General features: G+C 28.8%; 1 protein-coding gene across 2 annotated transcripts in view; it reads right to left on the bottom strand.

The window, feature by feature from the left end:
• Window positions 1–26,179, bottom strand: part of LOC142332001 (uncharacterized) — a 279,107-nt gene that overhangs the window by 152,352 nt on the left and 100,576 nt on the right. For both annotated transcript variants that reach the window (XM_075378056.1, XM_075378057.1), the window contains exons 31-40: window positions 22,865–22,888; window positions 20,335–20,379; window positions 18,841–18,894; window positions 17,006–17,047; window positions 13,720–13,737; window positions 10,603–10,647; window positions 9,258–9,290; window positions 7,896–7,922; window positions 4,961–5,041; window positions 1,194–1,217 (exon numbers count right to left, since the gene is read on the bottom strand). In XM_075378056.1, the coding sequence (XP_075234171.1) occupies window positions 1,194–1,217; window positions 4,961–5,041; window positions 7,896–7,922; window positions 9,258–9,290; window positions 10,603–10,647; window positions 13,720–13,737; window positions 17,006–17,047; window positions 18,841–18,894; window positions 20,335–20,379; window positions 22,865–22,888 (393 nt within the window). The remainder of the gene's footprint in view (window positions 1–1,193; window positions 1,218–4,960; window positions 5,042–7,895; window positions 7,923–9,257; window positions 9,291–10,602; window positions 10,648–13,719; window positions 13,738–17,005; window positions 17,048–18,840; window positions 18,895–20,334; window positions 20,380–22,864; window positions 22,889–26,179) is intronic.

Raw genomic sequence — 26,179 nt, 5'->3', positions numbered from 1 at the left:
GAGTACAAGGAAATCCAGAACATTTTTGAATAATAAAATATCTGTTTACAAAAAAAAAATTATTAAAATATCTAATAAATTATTTTTTTTTTTTTGAATCTATTAAATATTATTAAATTTAAATTCACAATAACTGAAAAACTAAAGCTTTGTAAATGGACTGCAATTAGAAAAAGTAAATGAGATTAAATAACACAAAAAGACTTATGCTGCATAGTTAGTTACATTAGCATTATACTGATTATGTTAAACAACAAGGAATGTTTACACAGGTCCTTATATTACATTCATTAAAACGTGTCCTTCAATGGCAGAGATGCTCTTCTCTAGAATTAACACTCAAATTGATGTAAAAATAAGGTGTAAATTTGAAACAGATGACTATTCTTTTTTAATTAATACTTGGTTTGAAGATAGTGAGTGAATGATAGAACAATGTTAAAAAATGATACTGGTTCAGCAGAGTCCCCGCTTTTAAATAAAAAATAAATTGTAAACTGTAGAAAAAACTTCATAATAAACTGAATAATGCCAGAAACGATGAAAAGCGGATGAAGTAACACTGTAGTGAAAGTGTCAGAATGAACACTTTCATTCTGACACTTTCACAACATTAGACGACTTCATAAGAGCATCTACCAAAATTCTGTGGATATAATACTGCTGTTAAAAAAAATATATAACAATAAAATGATAAAAAAATTGTACAACAAAATTAAAAATTATTTCAAATTACTTTTCATTTTTGAGAAACTTATATATTTGGAGAGGGAAAGGAATTCTTTAATAACATAAAAACATTTTTAAATGAATAATTCTTATAATAAGCCTTTTTATAAAAAAATTCCTTCTGTCGCAGGTACTAATAAAATATGGTAATTCTCCATGAACCCTGCCAAAGCAGCAGATAATTTTTAAACAAAAATTATTTTTCTTGTTGAATAAATAATTTTAAAATGATTATTTTTTAAGATTATTTTATAGTAATTAAAAAAGTTTGCAAATAAAATAAAGGTCCAAAGATTGACAATGATTTAAAATTGATCACAAAAGGAAGGATTTACATTTGAAACTTAGTAGTAATACCTTAGGTAACAGCATACCTACATATTCTTGTTATATTCTACTTAATTTATTATTACAAACGAATCAGAATAAAAGATTAATTTATAATTAAACTAATAAATGCTTACCTCAGTCACACGTTTCTTCCAGCACTGAAAAAAAAAAGATATTTTATATAGATATAGAAGGTTTTAAAATAAATTATGTAATTAAAAAATCTAGTTACATAAAAGAAAGAATTACTAGCATTAATCGAATTGTAAAAATGCACTAAGTAGCCAAAACTTTTTTATACCATTCATCATAACATTTTCTAATACTGAAAATTTAAATAGTGTCATTTTGTTAGAAGTCTAAGAATTATACATCATTTGTTTTTTAATTTTTTTTTTTTTCTTTTTAATTGTAATATAAGCCTCTTGTTAGTTATTTTATATAAATCTCTTTTTTTAACTCGTCTCCCAACAAATTATCATTTTTGAGAAACGGTTGCAAATAGCCTTTCATGTAAAGACAGAACTTTTGAATTAAGCTAAAAATGGTTTATTTATAACTAAATCAACATAAAAAAAAATCTACAGTACCAATATTTATTTAATACATAAGGTTTAATCTAGGAAGCTAAATTCCATATACTACTTCCACACCTGCATTTCTTATCGTTCGCCTATCTAAATCTCCTATTACAATGACATTAATGTAAGCAACAAGTAAATGCATTAATTTAAACATGGTAGAGCCAAGAGGAAGAAAAGGAGGCAAAGTATTTTAAAGTAAATCTACATTCTTCTCATTTGTAAGTTTAGATTACTTTGAGAAAGATAGATGCAAAAATTTTGATGAGAACACTAATATTAAATCTTCTCCAAAGCGTCTAATATCTAAACAAGATGATAATACCATCATCAATTGATATAAGCTAAAAAATTGTGAAAGTAAAATGTTAAAAATTGTGAGTTGCTGACTTCACATTCACTGCAAATAGTTGCTTGTTTCCTGCAAATAAAATTCAGAACATATGATTTCTTAGTTCTCATTTACAAAAACTGTACAGCCTGTTCAAAAATTTATTACATAAAATTATGCAACTTTATTACAAAAAGTTTTATTATTTTACAGTTTTCTTAAGGTAGGTGAGTGATGTAAATTTTTTAAGTAAGTACTATTTAATTGTACAAGTAGCGTTTGATTAGTCTGAGTAAAAATAAAGAAGACACTCTTTAAGAAAAATATTTTTTATACATTAGCATACTCTCCTTTCAATTTTAAATACAGGTTATCATAAAAGAATGGTGCGGTTTTGAACATGGTTTAAATTAAAACAGAATTACTTACAGTTTATGTTTTTTATTTTTCAAATTTGTCGTCTCAAACATTTTTTTACATAATTAATAAATTTCAATATGTGCGCCCTTAGTCGCTCGACAAATGTCCAAACGATACTCAACTTCTCTCCAAACATTAGTTAACATTTCTTCGTTAATGGTTGTCATTGCTTCATTAATCCTGTTTTTTAAGCGGTTTAGATCGCAAATTTTTTGCGTATAAACAACGCTTTTGATGTACCCCCACAAGAAAAAATCGCAAGGTGTCAGGTCTGGACTCCTTGGAGGCCAAAGTATGGGTCCTTGCCGACCTATCCATCGATCTCTAAATTTTTCGTTCAAAGCGTCTGTGACCGATGCATTGAAGTGCGGGGGAGCACAATCTTGTTGGAAATGAAGTCGATGAATGTTTTCGAATTCATCCGCCTGAGGAAAGCAATGGCCTGAGGAAACATGTCAAGATACACAACTCCATTAATTGTTTTTTGAGCAAAGAAGAAAGGCCCTATTACACGATCTTTCATCACACCACACCAAACATTAACTTTAGGTGAATCGCGTTGTTTCTCAATAATTGCGTGTGGGTTTTCAGAGCCCCATATTCGTGAATTGTGTCTGTTAACACATCCATTCACGTGGAATGTAGCTTCGTCTGTAAAAATTATATCTTCTAAAAATTATTCGTTTTCACTTATTCTGTCCGACATTTCAACAGCGAAATTGTAACGTTTTACACCATCATCAGGTTTCAATTCCTGCAGTATCTGGATTTTATAAATGTGCAATTTCAGTTTTTTATGTAAAACTTTGTGAACTGTTGATTTTGGAATACCTAATTCAACTCTTTGATGGGAGATGGACTTCCCAGGACTTCTAATTGCCGATTGTCTAATTAGTTCAACCATTTCATCTGGTACACTTGGTCTGCCGGTTGATTTCTGTTTCTTAACCGATCCGGTTTCTTCGAATTGTTTGAACCAACGTGTTATGTTATTTTTGTGTGGTGGATCTCTTCCGAAATCACGTCGATACGCACGTTGAACTAAAATTACGGATTTTAATTCAGCCATCAATAAAACACACTTTGCTTTGTCTTTATCCGAGAACATAGTAACTCACTAAACTCACCGCAACAATACAAGAACTGACATTGTGGTTACAACTGCTGATGAACAAACTTTTGGGTCGGAGGCTTTCAGGGATACCAATATAACATCTATAAATTTCCCTACAATCTTCCTATGAATTACTGAAACCGCACCATTCTTTTATGATAACCCTGTACTTAGTTCAATGATGCTGGAAAGTTTTTTGAATCCATCCTAATAGTGAAATCTAGCTTCAAGTCTTCAAAATAAACAGATGTTTTGGCCAATACATTCAGCATTGTTTGTGCTGATATGACCACTCCAAAGAATAACTAAACCACTTGTAAAGTGTTCTAATTGGTGGAGCCAATTCATCATAATATTTACCCAGTTTAGTTTCCTATGTGCAGTTTTACCCCACAAAAAGTAATGTTTAATTCCCATATGAAATTCTCTTTCATCTATTTTTACAAATTACAGTACTTGGTAGACCGCCAAAAACAACAAAATTTTAAATGTATCTAACTGATGCTTAACATATACTACTAGCAAAGATGATGTAAGAAATTAAAAATGACTTTAACAATTTTAATGTATACCATCTCTTGACTTTGCAAAGACTTATCATACGCCACTTGTGTGAGTAAATAAAGTTTTGTCTTTAAATTGCGAAGAATGTATTTTATCTTCACATATCTGATACAACTAAATACAAAAGTTCATTATTCCAATTTTTAGCTACTGTCAAACTGACCAATAATGCTGATTTTTGTCTGTTTTTTTGTTTGCACAAGATTAATCCAAGAATAAAACTTGCTGTATAAAATTAACATATTTATCAAATACAGCAGTTTATGTCATTCAAATTGGCAATGTATTTAACTTTAAATAATTATTAGTGAGCCGTCTGTATTCATGAACGTAAGAGATTTTTGGAATTTACTTACTCAGAATGCACTTAACTGGGAAAAAAACACGATCTGTTCAAAACGAATTTTAACACAAAAATTCAACAAACAAAATAAAACGTTTTTTTCTATTAGCGATTAGTTTTATTTTTTATTTTGACCTGGGAATAGAGTTCCAAATTCCTTTCAGTAAAACTGATTTTTTATGATTTACTAGCTTAATATATTATGTTCTAGCCCAAAATTTTAAATTATAAAAATTAAAGCAAATAAAATTTTAAGTAACCTTTACAGAAACTATTTTGAAATTTCAATGCAAATTCATTCTCCATATTTAAAGAACAATTTTTTAAGAGTTATTAACCAAGTATATAATTTAGTAAAAGGTTTTAAAAAATAAGAGTGAAAATAAATAAAATCTGAAACAATTTTTGGAATTTTGTTATAGGATTTCTTTCCAAAGAGATAAGAACTTACTAGTACTTTGATGAACATCAGGTAATCAAGCTTAATGTACTTATTAACTTAATATGAGTGATAAACAGAGTTAAGGATCAATAAGTTAATTACATACCTTTTTAACATTAAATTCCTTCTTTACAACTCCATTCTTTATAGCTACTCTGCTTACAACCAACTTTTCTTGTGAGTTTTCCTAAAATAATAATAAGATTGATAAGATTTAATTTTAAAATGTATACACCAATACAAATATACTTTAAATTATTAATACTATTTAATAAGTAATTTTGAGTATTGCAAATGACAGAAGTTTATAACAAAAACATATATATGTATTAATAAATACATATAAAGAAGTTCTCATGTGTTAGTCACTTATTTTAATATGTATAATTTAATTATAATATTTTGGCCTTTTAAATTAAAAGGTATATCATTTATATTTAAAACTGAAAAAACCTTACATAACAGAAAAACAGTAAGCACACTTATTGATATTACAACTGTACTTGTAATGCTGAAACTTAAATTCATTAAAGTAGCATAAGCATTACAAAACAACTCGCCTATAAAAATTTAATGCTAAATTAGTAACTTCTAATTTAATTTTTTTTCTCCTTCTAATATTATTTTGTAACAACATAAATTAATCTACAAAATCTTTAGTTCTAAAATAGGCCTACAGGCACATCTTCAAACATATTATAGGCCTAAAGATAAAACTTCCTATGTTGTTATATTATAAAATAAGAAAAGTTCAACATTTTGAGGTTCCTAAATCCAAAATATTAAAATGTAGGTTAAAAATTATAAACATTAGCTGCTACCAATTTGTTTTTTTTTTTGTATGATAATGTTTGTATTAGGGGAAAGGTAAGATGTGATAAGGGGTAAATGTGATAAATTACAGTTCAAATGATTAAAGTGAAATGAACATTAACATTGCAATAATTGTATTAAATTATTAGATTAAAAAAGATGGATTATATGATTAAAATTAGAATGAAGATAAGAAAATCTGTGAGAATGACAGAGTAGAGTGATACTGACATCACATATGGCTAAAATGTATAAATACATGAAGACAACTAAGGGATGTTTGAAAATCAGTTGGAGAAAAAGTAATATGGGTTAGTCAAGACAGATATAATACATAACTGTTTTTTTTTTTTAAGAAACAGAGTAAAAAGATGTTGAGAAATGATCTGATGATTTTGAACAAAATTGAATAGGCGTATAATAGTATCCCAAAATAAATAGTAAAAGCAGCACTTCTAAAGAATTTATTGAAGAGGGATGATGCAATGTAGTGAGAATGTTGGTGAAGAGTGTGAAAAGAAACAGAAAATGTGAATGATTCAATATGAGGGCAGGTTTGAAGCAGGGGGAATATGCTGTCACTGTTTCTCTTTTTATAGTTACAGATTACTCTTATAAGTGAATGAGCGAAATGCTGCTAGTTATGAATAAGCATGAGAAAATGTGTTTCTTTGGAGATACAATAGTATCTCCAAAGAAACACATTGATTTCCTCCTTGATTTGTCCAAGTAGTAATAACTACTTGGACAAATCAAGGAGGAAATGGAGTAACTACATGAACAGTTTACAAATATTGGAAATATTGGAAGTAGAAGGAAATGGAAAGTAACAATTCTAATTCAAAATAAAAGAGAAAGTTAGGGAGAAATGAACTGATATATCCTAGTTAAAAGCTTTTTGTAATCTGGGGAATAAGATTAGACTAAATTCAGAATTTTACAGGAGAAACTGTCAAACTTCAAATTTAACCAATTTCTTACAGGCTTTGGACTAGTGAAGTCCCAAAGAAGTGTAATGAGGTACATAAGCCTCTGTCGATTTTGACTTGTACTTTAAATGCATGCATAACCACAAATAAAGTAAAAAAATCCAGGCTGTAGAAATTAATTTTTAAAAGTTCCGATTGGTAGTAAAAAGAGAAATAGATTAAGAAAATATGTTAGATTAGCCCCATAAGTGGGTAAACTAAATAAAGTTGGTTTGGACATGATGCTGAAAGAATAGCTAAAAAATGTTGTAGACCTGGAAGAGGGAAAAATATCCAAAGACATGGACTATGAAAGAGATGATCAATAAAGTGAAAGAGGACATAAGAGATTGAGAAATGTCTTAACATAATTCAAGAAGTTTAATAAAGGGATAGAAGCAAGTGGGGATTATTTTTGAAAGGCCCTAAATCAACATATAGTTGGATAAAAAAAGAAACAACTTTTATTACAGGGGTTGATTATAATATATTAAAAAAAAAAAAAAAATCAGCAAAAGGATGGAGAAATATTGAGCAGATGCAACATATTAACAGTCCAACAGAAGTGGACTTAACAAAAATTTTACTCTTTTCGATTATTTTATTTTTAGGATATTAAAAACATTTTACTGTTTTAAAAAATCATTCAAGAATTCTCTGTTTCGTAAATAAAAAAAACAACAAAAATGTAACTAGGGTCACATGGATAACAATAATTTTCAACCTGAGCAATCTTGAATTGAGATATTTCATCATCCAAAATGTAGCTTAATTCATCCATCCAACTCAAATTTAGAGAATTTCATTACAGATAAGTTTTATTAAAAATAAGTACATTCATAAACCATCTTACGATTAAAAACTGTTCTTTATTTACAATAGACTATTTCTTTACCTACTACATCACTTCTGATAGGATACAAATAACAAATTTACATACAATTTATTATTTATGATTATTTAATTAGGTTAGGTTAGTTATTAACAAGTACTACAATATATTTTCCCAATAACTGCTAAATTTGAGACCAAGAATAGCTTGTTACACAGATATCAATAGCCTTGAAAGATGAAGTATTCCTTCTACTCTTTTTAATCTGTTGCTGGGTCAAATTATCAAAATTCTGACCACTTAAAATATAGCCACTATATTTATGGAATTACTCCAAAGCATCTTTTAATGTTTCATTATACATAATTACTATAGTGCATGTATTACTTTTTTTAAATCTAATAATAATAATAATAAAGAATACTCACAATGTTCTTACCAACATATTTCAAACACTGTAAATTAAAACAATAAACAAACGTTAGAATTTAATGTATCACTAAAATTTATGAAAATTATATTGTTTAAATTTTATTTAAGTGTACATACCAAGAGAAAAAAATAGCATTACGACGAAAACTTGAAATCTTTGGTCAAATGCAGTTCTTGTGTATCCATTCAAATCGAGCCTACTGTTTGACCAAAACTAAATAATATTTACGTTTTAATACAGTTAAAATTGTTTTACTTAAGTAAATTATAACCTTGTACATAACCAAAGACTCTAAATTTCTTTAAGTTTAAAAAACAGGGAAATCTTAATTTCCTACACAATACGGAAATGAATTATCATGAATAACATTATAATAGCCGGTGACTTTAATTATTTTAAAATAAATATTTCGGTTATAAGAGGCTTTTCAGACACCATCGCAATATTTAATCCAGCACATTTTGTTAATGTAGTTTTATGTATATAATATTTAATTTTATTAGCAGACAACTATTATTAATATTTGATTAACAAAAAGAGTTTATAATATAAAATATGTAAGTAGCATAATTCACCTTAAATATGTACGTAATAAAAAAGATCACGAATTAATAATAATTGAGGTTACCATATTATTTTAAAAATCAAACTAAATCGTCCAATTAACTTCAAATAAACAGCAAAGAGCGCGCTATACATCATAAGTAATTTCTCCTGTCCCCCAACGCATTGTCTATATCGTATACTACTTGGTTTTGTTTTGCCTTCGAAGCCGCCGTAAGGTATTACTTCAGAGGATGGTAGGCTTCCTCTGAGGTAAAATAGTTGTAGAATCCATCATTTTTACAAAAGTCATTTTTGTGTAACCGCTCTCCAAGATCTAGTATTCAACCACGAACTCTCATCTAGTATTTAATAACATATTTGAATACCACCTGTTAATTGGGTGGGTCAGTCAGATTGTTAAGGACTGAACTGGTCGGATTTGCTGGTTTGTGTAAAGGTAAGAAATTTCATAAAGTTATCAAAACTTTTATATTTCGGTTTTTGTTTCCGTTAAACAATTTTAGTGAAAACAATAGTATTTGTGTAAACTCAATTCCGAATGTATTGTTTGAACAAGATTGTAAGTCTGTACCAATATTGATAAAGAATTTGTTCAATCGATTTTAAGATATAAAGAGTAAATTTTTGTTTCACAGCACAACTTTTTTCAATTGATCTTTTGTAGATCTTATTTCCCATGACTTGTTGATTTATTAATTAAATTGATTTTATTGGATTCTTTCCTTTGTTATCAATGATTGTAGGAAGATTAATTTTTAAAAATAATCCATGATTATTCTATAATACTTACTGAAGCCAGCAGTCTTGGTTTGTTTTTTGCAACCTTTAAAAAATTAAAGCAAAAATATCAGTTAGTTATACTTTAAAAAGGTTAAAGAATTATTTGAATATTTAAAATATGTATATATATATCTTAACTTTGATGTAAATTTTTGCCTAAAACATATTCATGAATATGAATATGTTCACCCACTAACCAGGATGAATATTAATCACAATATTTTCACAGATCATCAATTAGATAAAAATTATTTTTCACATTGTCTTGTTTAGAATGTATTTTATCAAAATAAAAAATCAAATAGTGAATCACGTAGATTGATTATTAAATAAAATTAAAAGAGTAAAAATACTTGAAAGCTGCATTTTAATCAATAAAAATGTAAATCTACAAGTAAATTTCAATTAAAAAAATTTAAAGAAAATTAAATTTTTAATATCTTTTGTTAAAATTACTTCTTTGAGAATTGTCATGGAGCTTCCTATAGGTGAAACAGTGTTTTATAATTCACTTTTTTCAGAGTGAATTTCAACACAGTTTCAGTGACTTAATATAAAAGTTGATTGTGGAAAAATGAAAAAAAGTAGGTGACCAGTTTGTTCATATGGTAAAAATAATTTGTTTTAGAATTTTTATTCATTGAATTACTTAAAATGTTATCAATTTTTGGACAGTTGATGTAAATTTAAAAAAATTTCATTACAAATTTTTATATTAAAAAACTAATCAAATAAATTGTGTATTTTGTTTTAACTATAATTTTTACCCAAATAATGCTAAATATTTCGGGTAAAACTTTAAAAAAAGTTGTGCAAGATTAAATTTAGAATAAAATTCATCTTAAACAATGATTTTCATATGAAAAATATTTAATAGTTAACCCGAATAATGCTGATAAATGTAGATGTTTGAAAAAAATTACAGTTTATGGGAAAATTTAATTATGATTATGTTTTAAATAACAGAAATTATCCGTTGATTTTTCTTTCATAGTTTTTACGAGGTAGCAGAACTATTTAATGTGTATCCTTGTACTGTGCAGATAAAATGTTATCAGTAAAATATATTCATTTATTATTATTTGTAACAATAGTGTAGTAATTATGTTTAAATTTTTAAAATTACAATAACAACATGAGTTCTTCTCTAAACATTGATAATCTTGATTGTGTGTTAATTACACAATTAATATTTATTATCTACACATTCATTACAAGTTATTCATGGATGTACCTGCTACAGAATACAGCATATTCTTATTTTTTAATAAAATACAAATTTAATTTAAAAAAAAAATACATTTCCAACAATTTTATAATAAAAAAGTCATTAAAATGAAATTTATTTTACTTACTGTTTTAATGTGATGTGTTAAACTTTTAGTATCTGTGCATTTACCCTGTAGAAAACAAGCATAGAAAATAAGCATGTAAATAAATGTTTAACTTAGAAAAAAGGTTTTGTTGATTTTTCATGGATAAATAAATATGAATGTTGCAAATATGAAATACAGCGTGTTCAAAAAATGATGAAACCTTATGGAAGAATATTTCCTTCTTTTTTTCATGTTAAATTGAGGAAAAAGACAAATTGGGTTATGCATCAGAAAATATTCATCATTCCCCAATCCATTAGATATGCCAATTATGCTCAGACCCAGAATGCCTTTACAGAAAAGTATAGTGTGGATGCAACAAAACAAGTCCTTCATCAATCGGCTGTATAAAAATTTCCAAGAGACAGGGAATGTGCCAGATGCAGCCGAAAGTGGTTGATCAAAAGTGCTAACAACCAGAAAAGTTGATCGATGTGTAAGCTGCATATTTTGTTAGTCCAAGGAAGTCTGTGTAACGCCTATCTAGCCAGTCTAGTCTCTCTGTCGGTAGTGCCCCACAACATTATGCAAGTGTTTAAAGATGCATCCTTACAGAATTCATGTTGTTCACAAATTGCTACCTGCAGACACTGAAAAACATATAGCTTTCTATCAGCAGTTCATATCATCTCCAATGCCAGATGGGGAAGAACTCGATGATTGGTGTTAGGTTGATTAGGCACTCCTTCCACCTTGATAAATATATGAATGCACAGAATTTATGCATTTGGTGTATGGAAAATTCAAATCGGCTGCACTGACAAAAAGCAGATGTTAGGTGTGCAATGTCATGTAGATGTGAATCTTCATGACATTCTTTAATGGCACAGTGAACAGTGAGCACTACATACAGATGGTGCAAAAAATTGTAAACACTATACCTGCAGACCGGCTAGAGTACACGTCATTTCAGCAGGACAGTAGTACGGCTCATACAGCCAACAACACTTATGATTTTCGTGGATCAGTGTTTTCATGGATGGGGTTGTGGTGCCCTCATTTTCCTGATTTATACCCTCCTGATTCTTTCTTGTGGCTATATCTTAAGAACCCTGCTTACAAAACTCTTCCTCACACCATTCCTGAATTGCAGAGTGAAACTGAATGATGTGCAGTTGCAATTCCTCAACAAACATTACAGCATGTGTTTAAGAGGATGCAACATCATATTCAATTATATGAATCGAATATTGGAGGCCACTTTCAACTATTATTGTATCTTACTCACTCATTTTCCCATAAGGTTGCGTTATGTTTTGAATACTGTGTATAACAGATCTATATGAAGTAAAATTAATTTATTAATTTTTTGTAAATATTGAATTAATTTTCTTTAGGAATTAATTGAAATGAAATATTTTTTTATGAAAAACTAATTTCAAAAATAATTTTTTAAATTTATTTTTATAATAGAAGTAAATTGGCTACATATTTTTAATACTTAGCCAAAAATCTGAAATCTACTACCGATTCCTGTTGACACTGATGAACACGGTAATGGCAGGTGTTCTACATTTTTGTTGCTGGTATTTGTTAAGACAATTATTATTTGATTGTATTGTAGATTATTTGTCATTGTACATTTTGGTAGTGATCAAATTATTTTTTCTTTATTTTTTTGTGAAATATTTTCTTATGTTTCAAGCTTTTTTTGACGTTGTGTTACTTTAAATTTTTAAATTAGAAACACTCAAGTTTTCAATAAATGTTCTTGTTTTTTTTGTTTTTGTCTTCAGTCATTTGACTGGTTTGATGCAGCTCTCCAAGATTCCCTATCTAGTGCTAGTCGTTTCATTTCAGTATACCCTCTACATCCAATAAATGTTAAAAGAGATGAACTTCATGATGGTGGAGACAGGGTTGGTAGAGTAGTATAAGATAAATTTTAGGATAATTGTTAACACTTTCATTGCCACATCTTCTGAACCATCTTACTTAACCGCTTTCTTTCTCCACTCAATATGTTGAATTTAATTTTTACACCGCTTTATCATATTTTAAGTATTTGATGTGACTTGTGTTACTTTTATATTTACATGTTCAAAAGGTTTGGTAGTCCTGTAGCCACATGTGCAGGTGGAATATGCTATAGTTGTACACTGCTATGTAGCATATATTGAGATCATAAAATAATATTTTGTGTAACAGATCATTAACGTATTTTAACACTGGACAATTTTAAATTTATTTAAATGTATAATTGAGTGGTTAAATGCTGTCATGAAAGACAGATGGAAAAAATTTTCAATATTTCCTCTAATACATATCAGTTGTATAATAAAATACTTTCAGCGTTAACTTTTTTCTTATTCACTGATTTTCTTATCAGTAACTGTAAAAGCTAATTTTTAGCCTGCCTGGTGTATGAACCAGGTAATTACAGTAAAACTCTTCTTATATTACATCTAATTATGTCTGAATTCTCTCATAAATTGGAATATGAAGAATCAGAAAAAATAACAAAAAGTCTAAAAGATATTTTTTAAAACTTCTTTTGCGATCTAGTGGAAAAAGAAATTTGAATAACATTTAAATTCACTTTTTGGATGAACAGACATTCAATAGATTTGTTGGGCTATAATATATTTATAATTTTAGCAATCTTAAAAAAATCGCATTAAATAATATATTATATTCAGTATACTATGATTTCATATCTTCAGTATACTAAATGATGGTGTGAAACATTTGTAATTATTCATCAGCCAGACTGATTTCTTTAATTTATTCTATTGGGTTGCAGTATGGAGTTACAATTAGTATACAAAATCTCAATAGAAATTTTTATTATTAAGTAAAGAACTTGTTTATAATTTACTTAATAATAATAAATTCATACTTTTCTCATAATAACATTAATTTTGAATGAAATAGAGAACAGGTTGAGTGAAGAATGGGAGAGTTCAATATGTTATTGTGGCTACAAATATAATTATGAGATGAATATAATTTGATTGTTTACATTATCTTTACCAGTACAGGTAGTCAAATTGTGTACATTAATCCACTAAATTATAATTTTAAATTATAACAGCACCTAATATTCATTCATCAATCTGTGAAGTAAGATTATAATATATTTTTAACAAATCTTACCTTAAATGCAGTGGTATACTGAAAAAGAGACAAAAATTTTCATTATTAATTCTTTAGTAACACATTTATATATCAACTTGTTTAAAAATGCCTATTTTACTTAACCATTATGAAGAAACCTTAATGGTTATTGATTTTGACCATACTATTTCACTAGTGATATGTAGGACAAATGAAATGTATCACATGTTGTGACAGATTTCTAAATAGCTTGTCATCATTTGAAACCCAGAATTTCAATCAACAACTCTGTTAAAAATTTATGAAGGCAAATTATAAAAGTAACTCTGGAGCATCTTAATCATTCACTAGGCTTGACATTATTATTTGCTATGCCTCTTTGATTTTGAATCCTGTCTATATTATAATTTTAAATCTGGTTATGTTTAAATAGTTGGAATTATCAAGATATGAATACAGATTACCAGATCTTTGTTACCGCTATAAATATGATTCATGTCAACCGATTTTAGTTAATTAAGAATTCAAACATTTCAATGCATTTCTGTTACATACATGTGAACTTTGCTAAAAATAAATAATTTATTAGGAAAAAAAATCAGTATCAAACCAGACAATAGACCTATTATATTTGTTCACTATTATATACAAGGTGTGTGAGAAAAGTAATGAGATTGGTAACACTGCGAGCAATCTGGCAATGCTGTGTTTACTGGTCTGTTCTAGACTGGTTTGTTCATCCCTTCCACATGCTCAGTATGAGTTTCAGCTCCATTCAGCCAACACAGTATTTTTGACCGCCATCAGTGAAGTTGTGTGTTATGAAAATGGAGCATCGGGATTTAGAGCAACGTTGTGCAATCAAGTTTTGTGTTAAACTTGGGGAAAAAATGTCGAATGAGTAAATCAAAGATCAAAAGCATGCTGATTTGCTTTTTGTGACAGTAGGGGTATCGTGCATAAAGAATTTGTTCCTCCAGGACAAACTGTCAAGCAAGTGTTTTACAAAGGTGTCCTTGAAAGGCTCAGGAAAAGAATGATTCGTGTGAGACCAGACATTGCAGACCAGTGGATGCTTCATCATGACAATGTCCCGTGTCACACGGCCATTTCCATCAGGAAATTTTTGACCTCAAAACGCATTGCTACGGTTCCTCAACCCCTCTATTCACTTGATTTGAGTCCTTGTGACTTTTTCCTTTTCCCGAAATTGAAACATGTCTTAAGAGGACATCATTTTGGAACTCTGGAGAACATTCAAGAGACTGTGACCGACCAGTGAAAAGCCCTACCAGTTGAAGACTTCCAGCGCTGCTACCAGGAGTGGGAACAACGACTCCGCCGGTGAATAGCTGCCCAAGAGAACTACTTTGAAGGGGATAATATTGTTGTTTGAAAAAAATAAAAACTTTGGTAAGAAAAAAGTCTGTCTTATTGCTTTTCTCACACAACTCGTAGATCATTACATTTACGGTATGAGAGCTATTTCATGTATAACAAAGAGAAATTGCTCTACCATTTGCCTGGAAAGATCAAGAAAAACCATGTAAAAACCTATATCGTAGAAGAAAGTACAAAATTAATTTTAAATATTATTCCTAATGTGTACATTGCAATCTATTTAATTGTTGAACTATAAGCAACCCCTCCCCTTGTGGCACAATGAGACGAGGATGATGTGTATGACATATAAATGAGGTGTAGTCTTATACAGATTCAGGTCGACCATTTATAAGTTGTATGGTAAATTGAACCCCAACCACCAAAGTACAACAGCATACACTGTCTAGCATTTATATCCACATAAAAGCAAGTAACTTTTACTAGGATTTGAACCTCAGAACTTTTGACTTTGGAAATCAGCTGTTGAACAAGTGATTTGCGACGACAAGTTTGCCACTAGTCCAGCCCTTCGGTTAGAAAATTAATGAATAAAAAAAGAAAATAATAAATGATATTAAAATGTAAAAGTGACAATTATATGAAATAATTCCCATACCATGACCTAAGTAATAGTTTGGACTATGAGAGAGGAAGGACCTTACTCTGCTTCAGTTTCTATTTTTAACAAATTTTCTGATAACCTAAAAAATTTGTTTTTTCATAAGAACAGTATTTTTCTGTTGACAAAGTTTTAAGAAATGCGATTAGATAAACCTGAATTTTTTTAATGCTTGTTTAATGAACTTAATTTACATACATATTCAATTCAGTATATTAAAAAAATATCAATTAGTTTGTTAAAAAAAATTTTATCAATACCAATTTTATGTTACGTAATGTAAAAATTGTTTTAATATGATCTATCATCAGGTTTTTTTTTAATCAATAATTTTCTACTTTGCTGTTCAGATGAAGGTTTTTTCATGATTTCCCTTGATCCATCATTCTATCAAATGATGGATCAATTTTTTTCGTTATTCATGAAATATCTCTCATAACATCACTTATTTGATCTGTATAATATATAGTTATTTTATGTTCTGCATTATTTATTTATTCAAGTTTATATAAATTCAGGAAGAGCTCTTTTTTATAAAAAAAAAGAATTCTATGTTACATCTTCGTAAACGTACGTAATTGCCATACCTAACTTTTGCAAGTATGCTGTAATATTTATCAAACATGTAAAAGAGCAATGAATGAAATTTTTTAGTCTACTATAGGCGTATTGAAGTAAAATTTTGCTTTTACAATATTGAATATTTCTGATTTTACTGACATATTTGTGTTTCAAGAAGGATTATCGCAATCTTTATTTGTTTGTACTACATTTTATTGCAAACGAATTAATTTTAATATAAGCTACAGAATAAATTAATTTTGCAACCAACATCAAAATCTGTATTGTAATTTAAGACTGTCTGTTGCTATCTGCCCTTCTTTTTGATGAAAAGTATTTTTTTCACCATTTTTCATTCCTAATTAATTTCCTTAAACACAAGTAATAGAAAAAAAATCTTACACAAGTTCAATATTTGTATGACACGTTTCAGATCATAAACAAGGATTTTGATCCTCCTCTTGAGTAAAAATTTTTGTTGAGATTTGCTAAGGAATTCTCTGATAGGAATCTGGCTGAACACTCTTTTATCTTATCCTTGATGTTTTGCTCCCAAATGATTTCTGTATAGTTTCAGTTAGGCGTACACACTGGATCAGTGATTAATGATATTCAGACTTGTACCATTGGTATTTATTCTTTGGCTATTGTGTATGGTTTGTTAAAGCACCTCTGCATATGGATCTGTAAAGGACATATGCAACTAGTGGTTCTTAGTTAATGTTCATTTGTAATAATACCATTTAATAATAGTATACTTACTGCAAGATATTCAGCATATGATTCAGTTTTTAAAATTTTCTCCTGTAAAAAATGAAAATGATTAAAGTACATAAAATAGTAATTTTAGCAATTTATAACTATGTTTTAGAAATAGAAAATGTTCATAAACATATATATATATATATATATATATATATATATATATATATATATATATATATATATATATATATATATATATATTATTAATTTTCCAGATTGAGAAAAAGCTTTATGTAATGAGATAAAACTAATAGAAATATTAAAAAGCCAAAGAGTAGATTGAAAAGATAGATGTAATCAAATGCACATGAATTAGGAAACGATGAAAATAAAGAATGCCCAAATTAAGTGATTGGTTTGATTTGTAGTAGAAGGAAGTGTAAAACAAGTGTACTGCTTGTATGCTACCTTTTTTAATACGTATATCTTTTTTTTTTTGTCTTCAGTCATTTGACTGGTTTGATGCAGCTCTGCAAGATTCCCTATCTAGTGCTAGTCATTTCATTTCAGTATACCCTCTACATCCTACATCCCTAGCAATTTGTTTTACATATTCCAAACATGGCCTGCCTACACAATTTTTTCCTTCTACCTGTCCTTCCAATATTAAAGCGACTATTCCAGGATGCCTTAGTATGTGGCCTATAAGTCTGTCTCTTCTTTTAACTATATTTTTCCAAATGCTTCTTTCTTCATCTATTTGCCGCAATACCTCTTCATTTGTCACTTTATCCACCCGTCTGATTTTTAACATTCTCCTATAGCACCGCATTTCAAAAGCTTCTAATCTTTTCTTCTCAGATACTCTGATCATCCAAGTTTCACTTCCATATAAAGTGACACTCCAAACATACACTTTCAAAAATCTTTTCCTGACATTTACATTAATTTTTGATGTAAACAAATTATATTTCTTACTTAAGGCTCGTGTAGCTTGTGCTATTCGGCATTTTATATCGCTGCTGCTTCGTCCATGTTTAGTAATTCTACTTCCCAAATAACAAAATTCTTCTACCTCCATAATCTTTTCTCCTCCTATTTTCACATTCAGTGGTCCATCTTTGTTATTTCTACTACATTTCATTACTTTTGTTTTGTTCTTGTTTATTTTCATGCGATAGTTCTTGCGTAGGACTTCATCTATGCCGTTCATTGTTTCTTCTAAATCCTTTTTACTCTCGGCTAGAATTACTATATCATCAGCAAATCGTAGCATCCTTATCTTTTCACCTTGTACTGTTACTCCGAATCTAAATTGTTCTTTAACATCATTAACTGCTAGTTCCATGTAAAGATTAAAAAGTAACAGAGATAGAGAACATCCTTATCGGACTCCCTTTCTTATTACGGCTTCTTTCTTATGTTCTTCAATTGTTACTGTTGCTGTTTGGTTCCTGTACATGTTAGCAATTGTTCTTCTATCTCTGTATTTCAACCCTAATTTTTTTTAAATGCTGAACATTTTATTCCAGTCTACATTATTGAATGCCTAATTTTTTTAAAATGCTGAACATTTTATTTCAGTCTACATTATCGAATGCCTTTTCTAGGTCTATAAACGCCAAGTATGTTGGTTTGTTTTTCTTTAATCTTCCTTCTACTATTAATCTGAGCGCTAAAATTGCTTCCCTTGTCCCTATACTCTTTCTGAAACCAAATTGGTCTTCTCCTAACACTTCTTCCACTCTCCTCTCAATTCTTCTGAATAGAATTCTAGTTAAGATTTTTGATGCATGCATCATGATGAATAGTAATGTTATTAATTAGAAATTAATTAATAGCAACTAATTTTATAACACATACATACATACACAACCAATTAATTAACTTACCAAGCAAGAATATCCATTAGCATTGTATGAAATGAATTCTTCAATCTTAGAATTCTGAAAAAAATTAAAAAATTCATTTATAGTTTTACTTAAATATTAATTATGAATTGCAGCTATGAAAATTTACAATCTTTGAAAGTCAAAATAATTTTTATTAAAATATTTGTGATGTTCTTTTGTTTTCTATTTCTCGTAAAAAAAAAAAAAATGCATATATTCAATAAGATGTATATATGTAGACCTTGAGTAAAATGTTCATATCGGTGTGAAAAATTCAATCATATCATTTCTAGGTGAAGCAAGGAGAGAGATTTTAATAGCTAACAATATATAAATTCCTAGCTCTCCGTTGCAGCTTTGCCGGTGCTATATGGTTATTTGCGTTTCCTGTAGTAGTCAATCTTTTTATTTTATGTTTCTTCAAGTAATCGGAGGCAGGTGCAGCCATTGGACACATACAATAATGGTGGCAGTGGCTGTATCAAATTTGAAATTAAAAAAAGACCAAAAAAGATTTTTAAATATTTATCTGAAGAGTATTTGCAAGTCCAGATATACTGAATATCTCGTTTATTGTAGTCGGGATTGGGAAAGTTTACAATCATCGTTCAAAAATTATTTTTACCTTTCTTTATCCCCTTTCAAGTTTGAATTTTTCAAAAATCTAGAAATTAGTTTAATGACATGAAGATTACACTCACCAAAAAGCAGGTTGATTTCTTCATTTGTTATTGAGAAATTAAAAAAATAACAGGATTTAGAAAAAAATTCAGAAATCAATTTTAACTCTTGAAACTTGGAATGAAACTCAGAAAATCTAGAAATTGGTTTTTAGATGTTCATAACAATCGGTTCAAATCCAGCTCACACAGTGATAGACGACACTCACAGTTCACAATTCATTAATTCAATTCAGTAAAGTTTGCGCTTCAACTGGTAAATCTTCACTACTATAATATATAAATTTTTAGAGATTTTTCAAGATGAAATAAATCACAAACCTTCTTAGTTATGCCAAGAAACATGGGTAAAAATTTAGTAGCGGTAGATCAGGTCATTTTTCCCTTTTTCTTTTTTATGTAATAGTATAGATTTGATCTGACTTATTAACGTGTAAACGGTTAGAGCCCCATACTAATCCCCTTTATTTAAGTATCCATACCATCTGGTATCCAAATTCTGTTTTTCCCATTTTACAATGGGAAGAACATTATACTATATAATTTAAATGTCAATGTTTAAGATTAAAAATATTAAAGCGGATAATTTTTATCTGTAACCATATTATCCTACTGTTTAAAGCAATACAATCTGTATCGTTACAGCTAAAATAATTGGAATTATACAACTTGTGTCTGAATTATATATTATATGACTAATAATGGCTAGTAGATATGAGACACAGATAAAAATTTGGATTTATCCTTACTTTGAGTTTGTTTATTTTTGTGTTGGATTTTTAATTTATATTAATTATTTTGTAACTTTACTTACAATTTCATTTGACGAATCGCTTTCTGACTGAATTACTGCGAATTTCTGTAAATAAAACAAAATTAAATTTTGAAAAGTCGATAGAGAAAAGTAGGAGGTTATTTATAATGTGGCTTTTATTTGTAATCGATGGAATATTTTATTAAAATGAATCCTATCCTGTAAGTAATAGAATAGTAGTAATGTTATGTTATATAAAACGTAACAGGTTTTAGCAATCTCTCTCTTCTCTGCAGTTTTTTGTGTAACATCTAGTTTAAGAATAAAATTAAAATGTTAGGAGCAAAGAAAAAATTTTTTTCATAAAATCTTAATTATTTTGAGATTTCCACTGTTTATGTTTTAATGTTATGTTAATTGACATATAGATATTTAAAGTTTTGAATTAGAACAATAGAAATAATTTCTATTAATATCTCCTTGTATTTGTGGAGAAGTAAATAATACAGTTAGAAAAAAAATTTACTTTTTATTTAGTTTATTTTTTTATTTGATAATATAGGTAAAGCAAAGAAAGCTGAACCATTGTTGGTGTTGCTAACACTTTAAATTAAATATAAAAACTTAGAGATATATTTTAAACATTAAAAATTCCCCAAAAAAAAACATTGCTCTAATATAGAATAATTACTAATACAATATAATTACAGAGTGTGCTGCATGACAGTTTTGTATATAGTATCATTTCTTTTTTAAATCTATTTAAAAAATAGATATATACATATATATATATATATATGTGTGTATACGAGATGTGTTCAAACGTAATGAGAATTTTGAAATTTCATGGATTGCATAAGTCCAATTCTCAGGATTTTTTTGTTGTTGTATTGGTAAACATGGGTGAATAGTATCTGTATATTGGATGTTTGGATGCCAGCTGTCAGAAGGATAACATATGTTTTGGTGTAATCGTTGATTTTTTATTTGTATAAATAATGGATCAGAGAATTTGTATTAAATTTTGCTATAAGAATGGAATAAAGTACAGCAATGTTTTAAAAAATATTAAATATTGGTTTTGGTGAATGTGCTATGAGTAAAGTAAGGGTTTATGAGCGGTATAAGCATTTCCAAGAAATGTATACCACTCAACCGCTTGGTCTTGGATCACCAAGACTGAAAAAAGCTTAAGTACGGTCAAATGTGAGGGTTATGCTCACTGTATTCTTCGATTTTAATGGCATATTGCTCATGAGTTCTTGCCACAAGGTCAAATGATCAATAAGAAGGAGGATCACATACAATTTCAATGTCGTTTGCACGAAGCAGTCTGAAAAAAACACCTGGATTTGTGGTGAAACAGTTCATAGCTTTTGCACAACAATAATGTGCCTGCTCCAGATTTCATTGCTTGTTCGTCAATTTTTAGCCGTAAACAACACTGTAATGATACTCCAGCCGTATTCGCCAGACATGACCCCGTGTGACTTTTTTCTGTTCCCAAAAATAAAGAGAACCTTAAAGGGCCGTCGTTTTACAAGCATAGATGAGATTAAAAGCAAATAGCTGAAAGAGCTAAACCCTATTCCAAAGATTGATTTCCAGATGTGTTTCGGGGATTGGAAAAAGCTCTGGCATAATTGTATAATACATAATAGGGACTATTTTGAAGGTGATAACATTAATGTAGACAAATAAATAAAATTCTTTCCAAAAAAACAAAAATTCTTGTTATTTTTTTAAACACACATATGTGTATATATATATATATAGCCTATGACACTGTGGTATGTAAGGATTCCAATGCATTTGCATTGTTATATATCTAAATCGGTTCAACTGTTGTGCTGCCTTCAGTAGAACAAACATAATACACCTAAAATCCATTACATTTTCCTTTCGACAGATGTGTAAATACATCCTTTAAGAATAAACAATGATCCTGATAGTATTATTGCTATTTATTTTTAAAACATTAAGCAGCTCTTAAATGTCAGATGTACATTTAAGTAAAATTGCATCCGGCTATTTTATTTGATTCTTAATATATCATATATACTGTATGCGCAGGACTAAAAATAATCGGTAATGTCGGTCGGTTCATTTCGTACCGTAGGAGAATCTACAGGAAGCAGTTAAATATGCAAATTTAAAAAAAAAAGGTGATTCTTTTGTTATGTACAGTTATATATTGAGATCATTGAAAAGTATTAAAGAGAATTTATTTTCAGTAATTTTGCCTACTAGGAAAATCTAGACACCGGTTAGTGATTTATATATCCCTATTACTGCGGTACAAAATCTTTCATAAGAAACCAGAAAGGGAACGGAGATCAGAAGATAAGAAAAAGTACTTTTGAAAGAGACTTGGATCATGGATTAACTAAAAGTGATCCTATGCGCTCATAAAAGATGAAAAAAAAACTTTTTTTTTCATTAACAAAAAATAATATTTCTGTGGCTAACTTTTTTTTTTTTAGTTCACAGATATAGCTCTACAGTTGTTTGTTTATTCCATTTTTACCATTAATTTTTAGTGTATTCCTGTATAGAAAGCGTTATTAATTTAATAACAAACAGTACTTACTTTAACCAACAATTCTTCCCATGTCTGAAACAAAAATAAAAATTTTGTCAATTAAATTATGTCATGTCATAAATGTAAATGTCATAAATAATGTCAATTACGTTATCATTTTAATTTTTTTTCTTTCTCAATAATGATGAGGTGAAAATTAAATAAAACTATCGGGTTTTCAACGATAAACCAAACCGAATTTATTAAATGTATAGTTTTCTAAACCGAGTTGCATCTAGAACCATCTTCAATGGCTTTTTTCTTTTTCCTGTTTAGCCTCAGATAATACTTCAGAGGATATGTATGAGTGTAAATGAGGTGTAGTCTTATACAATCTCAGTTCGATCGCTTCTGAGATGTGTGGTTAATTGAATTCCAACCACCAAAGAACACCGGTATCTACGATCTAGTATAACCGACTTTACTAGGACTTGAACGCTGGAACTCTCGACTTTCAAATCAACTGATTTGGGAAGATGCGTTCACCACTAGACCAACCCGATGGGTTATCTTCAACGACTTGTGCCGCTGCTTTCATACTGGCTTTAAATGGCATTAATGATGCCGGTTTTCTTAAATTAGGTAACCGTATACATTTAAAATGTATAATTGATTTAATTTATATCTGTTCTTTTAGTATGCCAAAATTAGTCTTATTGAATATCTTTTAAATGTCAAGGGTGCTGTTACTATTAGTGGATATTTGTACGCTTATGAGACGGTTAACGATTATTGATTATACGGAAGTATTTTGGGTATTCGTCATTTTTTATTTGACGCTGTATTCAATTTGTCCAACGGAGAACATAACAGAATTGCCCTAACGAATACAGTCCTCGAGGAATATGTAAAATTAAGTGCGAAAATACAGTTTCTGGATCTATCTCATAAAAGCTAACATTTATTTCACTTTAATAATTTTTATATGATATTTATGTAATTTAATAGAAAAATTAACGTATAATTACTCCACAGATTTTAGTCAGCTATATCCGATTTTATCTTTTATTTTATCATTTCTAAGCCGTGGGGGTCTCACATGAACTCTGCCAAATTCAAATACAGACATTTCTGATGGTGCTATATTACTTTCAAAAACGTTAGACTCCGCATAAATATATTTAAGATTTATTTATAACTCGTAAATTTATCAAATTTTATCTGTATTTATTAGACTTTTTTTGTATTTGAAATCTCTTTTAGTTTGCTTTTGAGTACCTCTTTATTCCTTTGGTATTTTTCCTTGTAATTTTACTGCTTACATGAAAATGATTTATCTTTTTTCATTGATATTTTGTATCTTAATATTTAATTTATTTAATATTTTGTATGTTTATTACTTATGAAGTAAAATTTCTATCTCGGTAGTGAAGTTGATATTTAATATTTATTTTTCATTAAAAGAGCAATAGCATCAGCGAATTTAAATATTCGTTATATATCTTTATCGGGTTAGTAGTACAAATAAAATTAATATAGATGATGATGTTGCTTTTACTTTATACATACTCCTATCAGTGTTGTTGGGTTTTCCTGGAGACTATAAAAGAATAATTATAAACAACAGATAAGAACTATTATTGAAACGCACTAGTGATGATGTGAACGCAATACTGGCCACAGTTTCAGATCGTAAATCTAAACTACAAATAACAGATATCGCATGGCTTGTACCGTATTTAAAGGTATCGAGTCGATATCAATTGGAATCGGTTAAATTGAGAGAAAAAAAAGAGTTGCGTATACAATTTAGAAGTTGGGAACTTAATCAGAATCCAACAGTCCCACAAACAAAATCGATGACTTGGAATGTAAAAACATCATCACAATTAGACAAACCTCGATACGTTATTGTAGGCTTTCAAACCGATAGATTAAATAAAGCTACAAAGAACGCGTCAGAATTTGATTTGTGTAACGTTAAAAATATTAAAGTATACGTAAATTCAAACTACTATCCATATGAGGATTTAGAGGGGGATCGAATGTTAAAGTACAAGATGCTTGTGGATTTTAAACAATCATATTATAAATTAACAGATTCACCACGTACAATCATAATCATTATGTATATGGTTATAAAAACAAATATCCCTTATAGGTGAATGATTGTTCACCACAAGATGAATCGATAAAAATGGGTGTTATTTATTTTAAAATTAATATTAAAGTCGAAGAGAATTTTAAACCCAATACAATCGCGTATTGTTTATTAATATACGAAATATAGTGGCTTACTCACCATTAACCGGCAAAGTAATAAAACTACCTTCGTAATTAGTTTATTTTATGAAATTTTAATTATTATTTTTTTTTGTGATACAAAATTGTGTATTTCCACGAAATACAGCAGTTTTTACCACGAAAGCGTAAAAATTTCGTGGTAAAAGTTTTACTAGAAAGAGGGGCTCGCTCTCGTGAAAAATAACCTGAGATTCTCAACCGATCAGCGCTCGTGAAAAAAAACCTGAGGTTCAAACTTAATGGTGGTGGGGGGACATTATGTTTGAACCTCAGGTTTCTATACTACTCGCCATTTTTCTTAAGGATATTTCTTGTTAAGTTTTACAAGTGAATCCGAAAAAGTATAACCAGCTTACCATTTTAGAAACACTGTATATTACCACAACTCAGAGAATATTATTTCATCCCTGGTAGATGTCTGTTTATTTTTTTACATTATATTTCTTTCATTTTTGTTCTCTTTCTCGTGAATAGCTGTTTTTATTTTGACAGAATTTTTTTGAGCCTTATCATTAATTTAAATAAAAAGTCAAAATGTAAAAGAAATTGACATTTTTTTTAAATAATAAAATCATTTTTCAAAATCATTCTAAGAAGTGAAAATAATTTTTTTTTTCTTTTATTCCTAAATTTTAACTTTTAAATCCAACATGAGGCTTTTTTTAAGTTTAAAGAATAATAATAATAAAAAAAAGGATAATTATCCACTTTTTGGTGGTTATTTAAAAAAACTTATTTTGGTGCTGCTAATAATAAAGATTCTTCTGGCCGTGTTAGAGCGCTGTGCCGAATAAGATTGGTGGTAGGGCTGCTGCCTTACTTCTCCAAATCTGCAGGATTTTCATTCAAAATTTGTTTCCTTACACTCTTCTGTCTTTTTCATCGTTGGAAAATTCGGCAGATTCTCAAAAAGTTTATTTTATTAAAAAATAAATTTACTGTATGTATTTTTCCAACAGATTATGATGGCTCCTTTGTAATCAAGTGACATCAATAACTTTGCTAAACAGAAAATAATTACTTTAAAAAAAAAGTGGATATCCTATATACAGAAGTGTGTAATTCTGGTAAATGTTATTT

This window comes from Lycorma delicatula, chromosome 11, assembly GCF_047948215.1.
Source record: "Lycorma delicatula isolate Av1 chromosome 11, ASM4794821v1, whole genome shotgun sequence".
In the NCBI taxonomy this organism is placed as follows: domain Eukaryota; kingdom Metazoa; phylum Arthropoda; class Insecta; order Hemiptera; family Fulgoridae; genus Lycorma; species Lycorma delicatula.
The sequence above is the reverse complement of the archived record's forward strand: the minus strand, read 5'-3'. Positions and strand labels throughout refer to the sequence as shown.